At 44.2% G+C, this 15,908-nt stretch overlaps 1 protein-coding gene across 4 annotated transcripts in view; it reads right to left on the reverse strand.

Moving 5' to 3' along the window:
* Positions 1–15,908, reverse strand: part of lyst (lysosomal trafficking regulator) — a 53,571-nt gene that overhangs the window by 21,667 nt on the left and 15,996 nt on the right. For 3 of the 4 annotated variants that reach the window (XM_068567378.1, XM_068567377.1, XM_068567380.1), the window contains 9 exons: positions 13,737–13,827; positions 10,682–12,782; positions 6,318–7,266; positions 6,016–6,201; positions 3,853–3,994; positions 1,803–2,014; positions 1,608–1,674; positions 1,093–1,202; positions 16–388 (listed from right to left, as the gene is read on the reverse strand). In XM_068567378.1, coding sequence (XP_068423479.1) covers positions 16–388; positions 1,093–1,202; positions 1,608–1,674; positions 1,803–2,014; positions 3,853–3,994; positions 6,016–6,201; positions 6,318–7,266; positions 10,682–12,782; positions 13,737–13,827 — 4,231 coding nt within the window. The remainder of the gene's footprint in view (positions 1–15; positions 389–1,092; positions 1,203–1,607; positions 1,675–1,802; positions 2,015–3,852; positions 3,995–6,015; positions 6,202–6,317; positions 7,267–10,681; positions 12,783–13,736; positions 13,828–15,908) is intronic. The other variant, XM_068567379.1, reaches the window with a different exon arrangement.

A 15,908-nucleotide genomic window follows, 5' to 3' on the forward strand; every position in this document is an offset into this window, starting at 1 on the left:
GGATCTGCGTCTCACCCTTGTCTTTCTCCCCGTCATTCTCCTTCTGCTCTGCCACTCTCAGCCACATAGAGGCACTGAAGCCGCTCGCCATGTGGGGCCAACAATTCTGCCCTACGAGGGGCAAGTGGAGGGGAGCAATGTGCCAGGGAGAGGACCGGAGGTGGCTTGGTCTGACCTCGGTATCGCCCTCCCTGCGCCCAGGAGACAGCTTGCCCTTCCAGAGCAAACCACCAACACTTTTCCCTCCGGCAACCCCGTTTTGTCTGGCGCCAGTGGACAGCCCTCCTGGGGTCGAAGCCCCAAGTATTATTGGAAAGGACAGGAAGTGAAGAGGTTCTATATTCACGTTGGCTTCCACGATTTGTAGGATGCCTTTCAGTAAAATCTCCTGCAGGTAACAAAGTAAACGGGGCGTGAGAAGGACAGTCTATCATTTTAGATTTGAAAATGAAAACACTAGATATATTGGTGCTAACTATTTTTTCAATCCCTAAATAAAGTTAAGCAAATTAAGAAAATAAAGCACCTTATTTGCTATCACAGTGTACTCCATCTAAATTAGCTCAGCATTGTGGTATTTTAATAAAATGCAGCAAAACATACTTTTTAAAATAGAAAAATCCTGTGAGGAAGTGTGAAAAAAAGAAAAAGAATCATAAGTGACAACTGCAGTCACTGATATGTCTCATTTTCAGAGACGGAAAACTAAGGTCACATGTCATTTTGTTCACATGATTAAAAATAAACCCCTCTCTTCCCTTTTGGGAAGCTTCTTCTCAAAGACTTAAGGTTATTAATGATGTCTGCTGTCGGATTCCAACACCGTGGTAATAAACTGTAGCGTCACATCTGCTGCACACGTTGGTGTTTGTTGTATATTAAGTGAAGTGGGCCTGTTGGAGCATTATGTGTCGAGTGTTAAAAAACGAGGAAGTGAGAAGACAGTGTGACAGAAAGGGTGTTGCAATTATTTGTAGTTTTTGTTCCTACTGAAAAACTTAACGGGCAACCAGTTTAATCTTAAGATATCAGTGTCAACACCCTGAGCGTACGCTAACAGTACATGTGTGGCTGATAGAGTTAGCTATTTACAGTAGGCGGGGTCTTCTCCAGGAAGAGGCGAATCAATAGAGCCAGTTCCTCCGCTGTGATTCGCTGGCTCACCATGGCAACCAGCAGCTCCACTAGCACAGTCTGGCAATCTGAATGTAGACGAATGAAGAGCAGATTATGTAAACAGTTTGTTTACTTGGGCATGAACCAGAACACCACACGTAAAAACCCAAAACAGCATCACTGCCTGCTTTGCGCTCAGCAAAAAATTATAAACAAAAAAGGCCAAAGACACAATATCTTACAATATTAAAGAAGATAAACATGAATTGTCTATATAATATCAATCCATCGGGTACCAATTTTTGCGAGAATTACAAAAAATATTTAGACTGAGCATGACATTTAAGCCCTGGGGACCCTGTCGAAATGTCAACAGCAGGGGAACAAATAACAGCAGACTGGGTGGACACAATTTTGCCTTCAGATGTCACACATGAATAATATCCTACACTGTCATATAAGATCAAAATAAGCCAGAAGAAATAACAAACCTGTAAAGGAGGGGTCTGTTTGGCTGAGGATGCTGTGAAAGCCAGACAGGATGGTTTTGACTCCTCCCTGGAGGTACAGAAAGGGACAGGGGTCAGGCATATTCCTCAGAGCACAGTGAAGGAGAACAGCAAGACAAACAAAGACTGCTGAGGCGGGTACGAGCAGTACAGAGAAGAAGAGGCGGTCAGTCCTACCTGGTCGTAGAGCAGAGCAGCATTGCGGTGGTTGGTGTGTACCGCGCCCAGCAGGCTGTGAAACACATGGCTCAGAACATTCAGATCCGGGGAGCCAGCGGCCAGCAGCTTCAGCTCCATTGTGCAGATCTCCGGGAAGAGCAGCAAGCCCCCCCTGGGCCCGTCCCCCACCGCCGCAAACTCATGCAGCACAGCAGACTCCACCTTCACTCCTAAGAGAACCACCACACACACAACGTGGCAAGATCAGACACACAACAAGAGACTTGCACACAGACATGGAGGAAAACTTCAAGCTGACTGGCGCGCCATGTTGCCTCAACACCTTCACAATCCACAGGCGTTCCTCGCTTAAGCCCCAGCCTCCCATCTCGAAGGCAGCACATAAAAATGAATTAGCGTCAGTCCTGTGCTCAGCAGCCTCAGAGCTGCATAGGACTCCACCTCATGATTTACAGGAGAGCAGCCCTGCAGCTTCTGGGACCTCCTTTTATAATGAAGCTGGCTCTCCCTCCCTGTGCACAGCCACACAAGTCTGCCTCCATCTAACGCTCCAGATATAAAGTATACTGCTGTCAGTAAATAGACAGACTGCTATCCCTGAATAACATTTTGCGAAAACATTTTGTGCTTGTGTTTGGGCCCAAGTTACATTTAATTGCAGCAAACCACCAGTTGGCATCTAATAGTCATTTTTGAATGTCACAGTTGTCAGCAATAGATTAAGACACCTATCAATCAAGCAAAAACCCTCTAAAAATGATTTGTAACTTTTTTTTAAAACATTTTAGATTATTTTAATGAATTTAGTATTTGACTAAAGCTACTAGTTGACAGTGCTTACTTCATTTACATGTCCAACGATAAGGAGACGTGCAGTTTGATATGAGAGGAAGAACACACCATTACGGCCCGGGTTGGGATCAATTCAAGTATTTGTCACTCGACCAAACCAGAGTTGCTGATTGTTGGAACAGTGGAAAGACTAACAGACGGATACATTTAGTTTCTGTTCAGTTGAATGGAGTTTGTTCTATGATGAGTTAACAAGGCAATTAATAAGCGGAGTTCGGGGTAAAAGAGACACTTTATTTCAGAAGATTGTATTTTTCGGTTTAGGTGTAAGAACATCCCCTTTATTCTTTTATTGGCATTTCGGCAAATCAGAAGCAGCGAACTTGCCGCTCGCGCACATTGCATCCTGGTACATGTAGGCTCAGGAGAGACCAGCTTTCTTGGTCAATATAGCAAGCACTTCGTTGGACTACTTTCACCATAAGCACTGATTAAACATCCCTAAAAAAAGGTGACTAATTCTCCCTTTCGGATTCACGATTTTCCAGGAATTCTATGGAGCCTTAAAGTCACAAGATCCAGCTCATGAGGCCACAGGGTGTAGATGCCTGCAGTTGTAAACGTAAAACAATGATTGTATTCTGAGGGGATGAAAAAGGAAAAAGGCTTTTACTGAGGCCACGTTCTTAACCGGTGAGACAGAGCTCACACAAAAGGCTGTTATGAAGGGAATCAAGTACTCCGGCCTGTTTCTGCTATGTCATATGTGCGCAATAGAAACTAGCCTCTTGTTATTGCGAAATGTCTTCCGCGGCAAACCAAAAGGAGGATGTGTGTTTTACACAGCAATCTTCTTAAAAACCATTACGCCGTTCAAACACAAAATCCTCCAGTAAATACATTCATGAATGATAATTAAATAAATGCACTGAGGGATCAATTTAACAGTGGGAGAAGCCAGACTTCCCAAGGCTATAAATCAGCAGGTTTAGAGGTTGAGACTTCTCAATCCATCAAGATTAGTCTGTTGACATTTATTTCAAACAAAAATAAACATCGCAGACGACGGAGTACATTGAGGCAAGGAGATTTAAAGCGTCCTTAAAATAATCCCAGGGAAGTAAATAAAAAAAATATAAAAAAATCTGCAGAGGAAGACTTAAAAGTTACGCACACATTCATTAGGAGCAGTCGGGTGTGTGCAGTGTGTGTGTGTGTGTGTGTTAGTGTGGCTTGACAGCAAGAGTGGACCTACCCTCTTCCTGCTTGGCCATGTCCTCTGGGTTGCTTTCACTGTCAGCGTCGTAGCCCTCCTCCTCCCCCGGGGGCTTAACGCCACAGCTCTGCACCTCGTCCACCTCCTCGGACAGGTCGCCTGCTGGAACCACCTGGAGCTTCTGGTGAAAACAGAGTGAAGGGGAAGAGGAAGACAGAGGAGGGGAGGTAAGAATAAGTCATAAATTCTAATCCCTCACCATCAAAATAATACAAAATCATCGCCTCGTCACGCTGTTGGTAAAGATAACAATTATTTCGCAAGAGCTTACCCAATGCGGTTATGAAAAAAATGTTACGCCAAAATATACTAAGCATGACAAGCAGCGGTCCGATCACTAATACGGCGAATAAAAAGCAAACAAAATGTTTTCAAGTGGTGAGGGAAAAAAAGAAAAAAGTAGACGATTTTGGTCATGAGACAAATATCAGCTGATTTGCGGGGCAGTTGCACAGCCCAGCGCCTTGACGTGAACAGCAGTCATCTTATGTGCGTGTGCACACACACACGCGCACACGCGCACACACACGCACACACACACACACACACACTTACTATATCAAAGAAGAGGCTTACTGTAACACACACCTCTACTCTTTTCAGCATAATGCCAGGCAGCTTTGATATTCAATTGTGGGTGATGTGAACATGTCAAAGAATAGTCCTTCAGTGGACAAATGGTTTGGTGGAAGATTAATCTTGGAGCTTCATAGCGCATACTTGTTATGGTTAAGTGAGCATCACGCTCTGCTGGGCTCACAGAGAAAGAGCTAAGCTCTTAGGAAATAGGTAAATCTATTATGTAAAAAGCTAAATCCTTCTGTGTTGGAACAGGCTTAGTCAGACAGGCATTTTAAGACTTGTGAAAAACAGATTGAAAGCTGTGAAAGTGGCAACGTCTACCAGCCGGAAGTCATTTTACTGAGCGTCTGCAAGCCATTTGTCTCTCTTTGTCTCACCAAACAAAAGCGGCTCATGTCTGGTCCAACCCATATATGGTCTTGAGAACTATTCATTAATGCAGCCTGCATTACTAGTGAGTCTATTAAAAAGGAGGAAGTTGCAGTGACTAAAGGGCACGTGGGAATATTTCAGCAGAGTGAATCTTTACATCATGAGGAGCTTATATTAACACGTAAAAATCACTCAAAGTACCACCACTGACCGGTTTGGGTTTTAAAATGAGACCCTGCTCGCATGTTTGCATCCGCTGCTTGGTCAGAACAATAGCTATCATAATGTACGTCTGTTGCACGCTGGGCAGATAACGGCTGCTTAGCAGCACAGTGTGAGAGGCCACACGCAGCCCCGGTGCTTTGACGAGGCTCGGCTGGAAAATTATTTTCCTCTCATTGTACGGTTTGCTCCTAAATAAACACCACTGCTCTATTTTGCCTCAGCGTTCAGCCAGAGAAGCAGTGTGTGGCGAGTGAACACAATCTGCATCATTCTACTGGGAGGAAAAAAGCAATTAAAACTTTATCAATCCAAGACTTATTGTCCCCTTGACGGCACATTGGAAGATAAGTTCATATCATTGGGACGCACGCAACAATATGCAGTTTGGTTCTGGATACACGTGCTCGTTTTGATCTCCCTTTCCAGTATTCATCTCTGCTTGACACCATTTGCCTGTTTGGCTGTTTAATGAAAAGGGGCACAAAAGTAAGAAATGTATTTTTGGTCCTCTTTTCATTGCCATTAATTTGCTACTTGAAAGTATTTTGGGGCATTATAGAGCCATACTATAAAGCTGACAGCCAATAGACAACAGGAAACAAGGGGAGAGGGACGGAAATGGCAACAAAGGTTTACGATCAGCTCCTCAAACCAAGAGGCCACCAAGGGGCCACTATTTAGTTCTCAAATAGCCGCAAATAAAACTGTAGCTACATTCACTAAGTGGATAACTACAATAGCACTTTGTATCATGGGTAGAAGGCAACAAAGATGGAGTAGTTGTAAAAACAACATTCAGGAGAGGCTGTACAGCACGACATATAAAAGACATGGTAAGCACCTCCTGTGGCTGCAGAGGAATCACGACTGACTTCCTATAATCTGAACGTGTCAAAAAACGTTTGTCAAAAAGTTGCTTAAAAAAACACGGGAATATAAAAAAGGTGCAGAAACTTCACTCACAGTTTCTCCCAAGGCAGGACTCACCCTGTCTGGCTTCTCCTCAGGAGGATCAGGACAGGATGACACCTCTGCCAAGGCCACTCTCAGGAGAGAGTCGAACAGAGGAACAGCAAGGTCAGAGTTCACCACCCCGGAGCGAGAGAGCTGGTCTCTCACCTCAAACAGAGTCTCTTCCACCGACTGGAGCTATAGACCAGAGGACACATAACAGTTTCATTGAAGCCAGAATGTACGTTCGTTTTCTTTGTGGTCGACATGTCCAGGCATTAATTGATTGATCAGTAGGACATTAAACGACATACCTGATAAGAAAGCTCAGGCTCTGTCCTCTGCAGGGCCGAGTTAGAGCTGTGCAGACAAATCGCCAGCAGGGCCTCAAGGAGACGAATACTTTGGAGTTGCCACTCTTCTTCCAGCCTCTTTGCTGGATCTTTGGTCTTTTCCTCAGATGGACAAGTGCCGAGGGCGTCGGCTGAATCATGATTCCTCTCTTCCAGTCCCAGTGAGGCCGCTGCGGCTGTGAACTCGGGGCTGCCTTTGCCCTTACCTTCTCTCTTCTTCTTTGCTTTCCCATCCTTGGTCTTACAGGAAAGTTTCTGAATAACCATGGCCATGAGGCGCAAGCAGACCTCCAGCCCTCCGAGCCTGAAGAACTGCCTCTGAAACAGAGGGCTGGCCAGGTAGATCCACCGGCACACTGACCAAACATCTGCAGCGCAGCGCAACTGCTCCTTGGAAGGCAGAGCCACGCAATCTGGGGACAGGTAAGGCAGTCGCCCGCCCAGAGGTTCACTGGCTGTGCTGTCGTAACCTGAAGTGTCCTCAGAGTCGTTGGCTGAGTCGCGGTCAGAATCGGCCTCTTTGCTGACACAGAGGAAGGCCACACACAAGAAGAGGTTGATAACATGGAGGTGGGTCTCTGCTCGGCTGCGTCCTGGTCCACGACCCTGCCCGCTCCGGCTCTTGTGACGTGGACACGCCTCCTTTAGGCCTTCGTAGAACTTACTCAGGCTCTGTGGGCTCTCTCCAGACCCTCGGGACCCAAGTTCCTCAGCCAGGCCCAGGACGGACTCCCTCTCCTCAGCATCAACACTCTCCAGCTCCTGGAGCACCCCATCAGACTGCTGGTGCCCAATGCCTATTATCAGAGTCTCAAACACCTTCAAGGCCAAAGAGCGTGTCTGGTCGAGGTAGACGAGCTCCGTTACCTGATTGAGCCCGTTGCAACTGACGAAAAGGCCTCTGATCACCCTGAAACAGAGAATATTACAAAATCAGTATAGTAAAACAAAAAAAGGACATAAACATCATACAAACTCAATATAAATACAGGCAGTTGACAAGATTTATAACCCAACACTTTCATAAACTATGCCATTCTTTTACAAAAAATATCCCCAGGAGGAAGATGGCTTTGCACGTGCCTCTCATTGGGCAAGGAAATGATTTATGTGGTGACTCTCAGCCAGCAATTAAAATAAATGGCAGCACTACGTCTAATCTAACAAACGACGCAACCAGTCAATCAAAAGAAAAGTCACTGCCGCCACACAGTCACACTCCTTCCTTCACTGATTTCATTTCCTCCCATCGGCTTGCAGATATAATTTCCCCACAGGGCACAAACAACTCCTTTAAATATATTACTCAACTTCTATTAGCATGACAAATGAACCGTGAAGGACACTACACGCTTACGTTGCTTATGAACACACCTGCTATATTAGTAAAGTTCCAACTTCACACCACATTTGCTTTGTTATCTAATGTGTTTTTTTTGTGTTGTTGCGTATCTTTTACTGAGCCACAAAGACACATTTCCGTCACATTGAGTCAAAGTTATCACACCTTTATTGAGCAAAACAAAGCTGACATTTTATCCTCTAAATGTGTCTTCTACTGGAAAACACTGACTATTTGATGGAGTGATGAATAATAAATTACTCCTACAATGTTGGGTAAATTACCTTTAAGAATAATGTGTCACCTCTGAGTGAAGGTTACATCCACAGTGGGTAAGAGAGAGAACGCAGATGAAATGTGCTGACATTATACACCCAGTGAAAATAAGAAGGCTTTCATCTCAGCATGGGAGTGTTTACACAGTATGTTAAGGAACTGAAACAGATGTTCTATTAAAGCCCTGAGCTCAGTGCATAAAATGTGTAAATTGAATAAATAATAACCGTGCTGATTTTCTTCTCCAATTCAAACTACCTTTCCAGTCTTCCTCCAAATCAATGTGGTCTGCTTTTTCAGAACATTTCCTCTTTTCATTAGTGGTGTGCAAGTTCATCAGAATAACTATGCACTAGCCTGAATATTTAATGTTCTCCTCGGTAAAAATGCTCTGTAAAGCAGAGAGCTACAGGGCCGGTTTGAGCTTATAGAGAGGCCGGCTAGATGTCAGAGGATGTGCAGCTTTGAAACGTTTTCTTGTCTTTTAGGTCATCCTGCAACAGCATGCTATGAAATCAATCTGTACAGTGCAGCTTCTGTACTTCTGTTGCATTCGTTAAGCTAATTAGTATGCAGGATAAGGTCACCCAAACATAAAAAAACACTCTTCATGTCATTAACCTTTGCCATTCAATACACTACTGAAGTACATGAATGCAGCCTAAGAGGGAGAAAACTAACAGAGGAAATGTTTGAATAGACTGAAGGTGCAAATTTGTAATTAACTAAGTTTGTCCTATCCTTGTACTCTCTGACAATAATTTGAACATCACAGAAGTTATTCCTTCAGGCAAGTGTGTAGATTGTGCATATACAGCCATAATGTCACATATAGACGGTACTGAACCTAGAGGTATTTTGGCTAAAAAAAAGCACCTTGAATATGATGAATCTTCTGTTTGGAGACATTTTAAACAGCTGACATGTACTTAACAGTTTGGAAGAAGGCTGAGTTGGAGCGGTTATTAAGGATGTAAATGTTCCACCAGATTGAGCCGTATATTATAACCTAGTGATTGAACATACATATGCGAGGATGGGTGGTACAGAAGTTCAGTAGATCAGTAAGCCTTGTTCTCAAGTCATTATTTTCTTTATTTGGCCGTGTTGTAAATATTGCAATTTGGTTGCCAATGTTCAAAGATGTTTTGAAGACGTATGGAATTTAAAAAAATAATAATTACAAGACCGGTTGTACGTTACTTCTGAGCAAATGTTGTATTTTTCACATTGTGTGCAGCATCACATTGTAATAAAAAAAAAGAATAAATCTAAACGTGTTAATTAAATACTGTAAAGCAGACAAATAAAAGCTGCAGGGAGCTGTTTAGAGCAACAAAGAATAAAGAGACGTTACACGTGTTTATAGCAACAGTAAGTGGTCTCAATCTAACAGCCAATATGTTTTGCCTCACATACTGTGGGGTGGATTACTTTTGCTAGCGTCAAAGAAAGTTAGGGTGCTGAAAGAAAACCTCAGATTCACTGGTTTTAGAAGAAAAAAAATCTTGCTATATAATTTAGTTTGGCTGTGGGTCCACCCACTTACAATCTGGTCGCTGTTGTTTTTATAGAGGTTGACGCCTCGAGACGTCCTGAACACAGCAAAATAAGAAAATACAGGCTGAGGGCTGCAGAGTCTCTGCAGATACAGAAAGTGCTTTTGCCACAGAGTAGGTCAAAAGTGATGAGGGGGATTACTTCTGCATCACACATTATTTTTTAGGAAAATCCTACCAATGATGTATCCGAATATTAACGTGTATATACTGTCATAAGCAAAAGGACATACAATTGTCTCTATAGTGTCTTTTGAAAAGCTTCGGATGACAAACGTCACAGCTGTAAAGGCTTTGAAATCCAGTCAAACCTTCAGAGAGCAGAATGACACTCCCTGCATTTTAATATGGAAACCTACACGCCCACTACTGACAGACTGCCTCAAAAGCACCCGTCCATCCATCCATTTTCTATTCACACTGATCCTGTTAAGGGTTGCATGGAGATTCAATCTATCCCAGCATGCATTGGGAAGTAGCTGGTATATAACTGAGACCGGACACCATGGTTTACACGCAGAACAACACATTGGCACACACTCAGTGTTTAATAACCTGCATGTCTCTGGAATGTCTCAAAGCTGAATTTACCAATTACATTATGGCTGCATTTTGTTGGATGAGTCTGGACAAATACCACAAGCACCTGTTTTAGCCCGACTACTGTACTCGTCACAGTGTTACATAAACAGTCACTAATAAGCCATCTGTCACTCAGTACACAAAGCTGTAATAAATTATTGATTAGCATCAATTAGCAATGACCTGGATAGACAGATCGAATAACAAACAATGCCCAAGTGGATTAGGTGTCTACTTTGAGCTGGCTGATTATATTTGCTTTATGTGGAAATATAAAAGGAGCAGAATTGTTTTCATGAGTGAGAAAGCTGCCAAAACATTTTTAAAATGACATATTAGTCAAAATGAATCAAGCATTATTGATACGTCTACACATGTACTTAACTCAACAGCTTGCAGGTGCACATTTTTCAACCTAACATAAATACAATTCAAAGCATCTTTGGCAGAATCCTGAAACGCAGCCTAATACTAAAGGAGTCACTCAAACTGACTAAAACCACCACTGAGAAAAAGACGGATAATCAAGGAAAAGTAGGACTCAAGGAAAATGCAAAACCGCTCACCTTGATTTGAGAAGGGCAGGTAACGTTTGCAGGTAGATGAGAAGTACCTCCACAGGCAGGCACTGTGTGTGATAACTGCAGACTTGAGTACAGACAGTGGAAACGCCCAGCTGTTGGGCATGGTGGACCAGCTCGACCCCTCTCTGCAGCACAGGGTTGAAGATGTGCGTGTAGAGCTGCCACTGCACTATAGCATTGCCCCGCAAGGTCAGGTGGCACACATGGCCAGCGATCTGCTGGCTCAGCTGCCAGTCCTCACCAAACACAAGCTCCTGATAGGCCTCCAGAGCGTTCCACTTCCACAGCATGTCCTCTTCCCCCCCTCCGCTTGGCAGAATACCCTGGGAGCGGTAGCACAGGCTGGTAGAGACGGCTGAAGGTTCCCCGTGCTGCAGAGTCTCCTCTAGGCCTGGCAGCTGGCTGCTGTCAAGAGTGCAGATGTTACAGGAGGCGAGCTTGGCTTTCTCTGAGGGTTGTCCCCCACCAAGCTGGTCTAGGATTAGCCGGCCCAGGACACTGAGAACATGAGACTGGTAACTCCGAAGACCGGGAGCTTTGAAGGCATGCAGCAGGGGTCCTACGACTGAACATGGGTCCATGCAGCAGCAGATTCCAACGGCCTGCACCCCAGCCAGTACCTGCAACACAGCTGGCCCACTGGGGGACAATCGCTGCAAAAGCCGCAGACATTGGTGAGCACAGGCAGCCAGGCAGCAGCAGCGCTCAGGGTAACGCACTGCATCACCATCCATCCCTTCCTTGCCTTCTCCATCCTCTTCGAAGGGGTTGCGCCTGGCAGCCTGCTTGAAGGCAGAGACAGGCAAACCTGACAGGTCTCTGTGGTGATGCAGGAAGTGGGAATATTCACATCGACGGTGCCGGCGTCTGGCGCACACGGATTGATGCAGCTGCTCCGACTTTGCCTTCTTGACCGCACTGATGATCTTAAAGATTCCTGCAATGAGACCTCGTAGTCTCTCCGAAACCTCACCCCCTACTTCAGAATCCCTGGCCCTGCCGAGTCCCTCCAGCCGCAGCACTGTGGCCTCAAACAGCTCCAGGCCGCGGTGCTGGACAAACTCATGGATGAGCTCCAGTGCTTGGCTAAAGAAAAAGGGGTTGGGTGTGGAAGCCTGCAGGCAACCGAGCAGCACTTGCAGTACTCCCTCGAGGAGCTCTGGCAGCAGTAGCGCCCTGTGGCGATAGCGGGAGAATGAAAAGTCATCCTGGACCTCCTGCAGGGTCTTTTTAGGCCGAGGAGCAAACGGGTCACTCTGTCTGTCCAAGCAGCTTCGGATTTTGAGGGTGGCTCTCAGCAGGTCTGTCAGGCTGCGTCTCAGGCTATCTGGGAGGGTTTCACTCTGACTCACATCCACTGACATCAAGTGCAGGATGGTGCGCAGAAGCATCCTCTGGACCAGTGCAATGGGCTCTTCCGTCCAGCCTCCAGCAAGCTCCTCTGGCCCCGTTCCACCGCCTCCCCCTGGAGCACAGCAATCTCCAAACTCAGTCAGGATTTCCGTGAGAGTAGGTACAACACTGACTGCCAGGCCAGGGTTGTGGTTGATGCTCATGTCAAACTTACAGACCTTCTCCAGCAGGGAAAGCAACACATGGCAGAGGTCAAAGGGCGAGTTTTCCATGCGGTTGAAAATTGATATTGCAGCTGGGTCTGTTAGGGTTTCGGTGTCCACCATCTGAGACCCAGGGGCCCGAGGGTGTGGGTACGGTGCACTCATGGCTTCTGTGGGGGCAGTGGCGGTGGATGTTAACTGTGAAGCCTCTGAGCGATGATGCTGACAGCTTACCCGGATGGTGGAGCCATGTGATCGTCGGCTCCTTGCACTGCCGGGGCCAGGGACGGCTTTGTCTTCAGGGTTGGCTTCTGAATCCGAGGTAGAAACCTGGGACTTCCGAGCATCCTTTACAGAGTACCTCTGCGCTGTTCTGCGTGACCTCCGGGACTTCCAGGTGCCACTTCCAACACGGGACCTCTTTCCAGAGTTCTGCTCATCTGTCGCAGCCTTCTGTCCTGCTCTGAGAGGGGCGGCCTTCACCTCCCGGCTAAGAAATACCTCCAGTAGGGACGGCAGGGTGAAATCTGTCAACATAAAGAAATCTGTCAGTTGCATTCTGGACATCCATAAAGAACGACACACCGAATGTACCACAGGTAATAAATACTGTTATTTGTTTTAACCTTATCAAACTTATGTTGAATACTGCCGAAGTGATGTAGAATTAAAGACACGCGTGTCACTTTGAGACTCCATTTTCGCTTACATTTTTGATGAGTAACTTCAACTCAACTGCATGTCAACCGCCATCCTGAGTTTGTTAAAACACACTGAGCAAGTAGGAATTAATTAAAGTAACAATGTCTCGGGCCCATGTTAGCTAGGATCAGCAGTTCTGTACTAAATACCAGTGTCATCCTGAGGTCACAAGCCTCTGCCACCACTACTCTTCTCCTGCTGTGCGACTGCCTGCTCGTATCTGTAAGAGTCAACGGAATGGAGACACCATCTACAAAGATCAATCACAATCCATCCATGACCAAATGAGCACAGTACGCTGTTTGCACTGTTAAGCAAGTAACATACATTCAAAATGAGTCATTTGATAAGAACGCGGACACTATTTGCAGTCAAAAGCAATGTGCACACATTCCACTGACTTCATAGAAACACACCAAAGCTAATGCCAAAACAGCTTGATCTTAATAATTGCCAATAATTATGGAAAAGATGGAAGATGAAGCAAATACATGAATAAACAAAGTTAGAGAACATTTCAGGCCCATGAAATGCAGTCAGCACTGCATATAAAACTGTGTGACCGTACAGTTTGCACATCACAGGGAACTAAAATGCACAGCAAATGTAACACTAAGTTATCTAAATTGTAAAAAATTAGTTACAAACAGGAATAAGAAATAGTCACGTGTGAATTACAGCTGGATACTGTGAGGAATGTGCTGTTAAAATCCACATTAACATGAACAAGTGATAGAGTATTACATATATTAATACACAGCATTGGTGGTAATACCGACCTGGGGCTTTTTCCTCCTGCACAGGGATCTTCCAGACCAGTGGTAGTAGCGACAGCAGCAGAGTGAGCAGCTCCTCCCGGCAGGTCAGTTCCTGAGAGTGCAACAAAACAAAGTGAGATTACCTAGAAAGTTTCCCTGCCCCTCTCCCTTCGGTCACACTCTGAAGTCACACTCTGAAGTCACACCCAGACACTCCCATCAAGATCGACTCAGTACAAATGTCCCTTTGTGTTTCACTATTTTCAACAAAGAGAATTTAGCTACTTTAAGATTAGCTTTCAGTCTGAATTTAACTGTAACTGTGAATTGTAACTGTTTAATTAAAAATGTGTTCTTTTCCAGGAGTTTGGTATTTACTTGTGTGCATTTAGTTTGTTTGTCTTTAGTGAAATGTGTCCGGGAGCAATCTAGCAACTACATGACAGCCTTACTTTCCTAGACCTGGGGGATCTCATGTCTATCCAGTGCATACCTCACAGCAGAGAGAGAACAAACTCCATCATGTGTTAATTAAAAAAAACAGAAGAAAAAACCCTACTCCTTCATGTGTGGATTACGAATGATCAGGTTGTGCAGTTACTGGTAATGGGTTGTGGCTAAGCATTTGCCTTTCAAATGATTCAGTTGATGATGTACCCTGAGATGACAGTTGCCTGACATTCAACACTTGGTCAGCAAAAACATAAAAATACTGAATATCCCTGACATTCACATAAAAAAGTTTACTCGACAATTATATGTCATGTTATGTTTAAACATGAGTACAGGAATACTGGTTTTGTGTAGGATAGTTGTACTAATGTAATAAGAGTCTTACATAAGGAGAATCTTACTGCAGACTTGAGTCATCGAAACGGAGACCAGGTGTCACATGGTGGGAGTATTCACCCAAATACATTTTATTCATAATTCACACAAGATTTAGGATTTGAAACCACTTTTTTTTCAAACCCCAGGCTCTTACATACGACAAATAAATAAATAAATGTTTATAAAAGTGCCAGACCCCGATTGCCACGAAAGGCTCGACTCCTTCAAGCCCGCAGCTGACGCACACAGCTGTTGCTTGTAATGAAACACGAACACATAAATGCATTACAATTTGGTACTGGAGGCTCCCATTAATGGAGAACACATAATGAATGTGTGTGAAACTCGCTGGTGGATGTGAACAATACGCGAGATGCTGACACACTTTCTCCATTAACATTAACAAGCACTTAACACCTTATTTAAACATTATGTTTAATGTACGCTGACATTCGACTCTGACGCAGGGAATTGTTGAAGAAAAACACCAAACCACAACACTCAGAGGTTATATTTTTGACTTTGTTGTGGTTTCTGATCTTTTATGTGCAGTGCTCGACTTATGTGAAAGCTACTTAATTCCTCCGCGATAGGAGCATCTACTAAATTGTTACATAACCCAAAAGCCCTGACAGATCAGATCAATACATAAACACAGGCAGTCCAGTATAGTCGAGGCTCTGCTGAAACAGTACAAGGCAGAGGACACACTGGGCTCTGTCAGAGTCTGGTGCCGGTTAACACAGCAAACAATACCTGCATGTGTGACGCCATCATTTAACACGAGCGCCTAAATAAAGTGCTCGGCACTCACTGATGTAGAAAAGTGACAATGAACAGATTGGGCAGCTTCTCCCTCCATGTTACAGTGTTTCCAGTCCAGGTCCAAATTATGTCTCTGAACCCCATTTTAAAAGAGAGTAATACTAACATATTTTGTATATTGAATGATAAAAACATAATTAATTTGTACTGTCAACTGTTTTAAATATGTTTGCATATCAGCAGAACAATCTGAACTCTGAAATCAGAAATGTCTGTATGACCAACTTTTAGGCTGATAAGAAAGGCAACCTAACAAATAGAGACAATTATGTGCATGTATTGGTATAATAACTATAATGAATTAGTATAATAACGGGGTAATAAGGCTCTATATCGAATAAAAATGTGTATAGGTTTTTGAATAAATGCGTTTAATAAATGAGTTGCTCTCTTTTAACATTCTGTTATGAATATTTCAATTGATAAAACATCTTGACTTTTGATCTTTATAACGCTGTGAAGTTATTGTATATGATTGGATCACATAAGTCAGAAACTACCTTATGCAATCACCACTGGAATCTAATTCTACAATTA

Source organism: Clinocottus analis, unplaced genomic scaffold, assembly GCF_023055335.1.
Source record: "Clinocottus analis isolate CAN_PGR_092001 unplaced genomic scaffold, fCliAna1.0.p SCAF_8, whole genome shotgun sequence".
Taxonomy (NCBI): Eukaryota; Metazoa; Chordata; class Actinopteri; order Perciformes; family Cottidae; genus Clinocottus; species Clinocottus analis.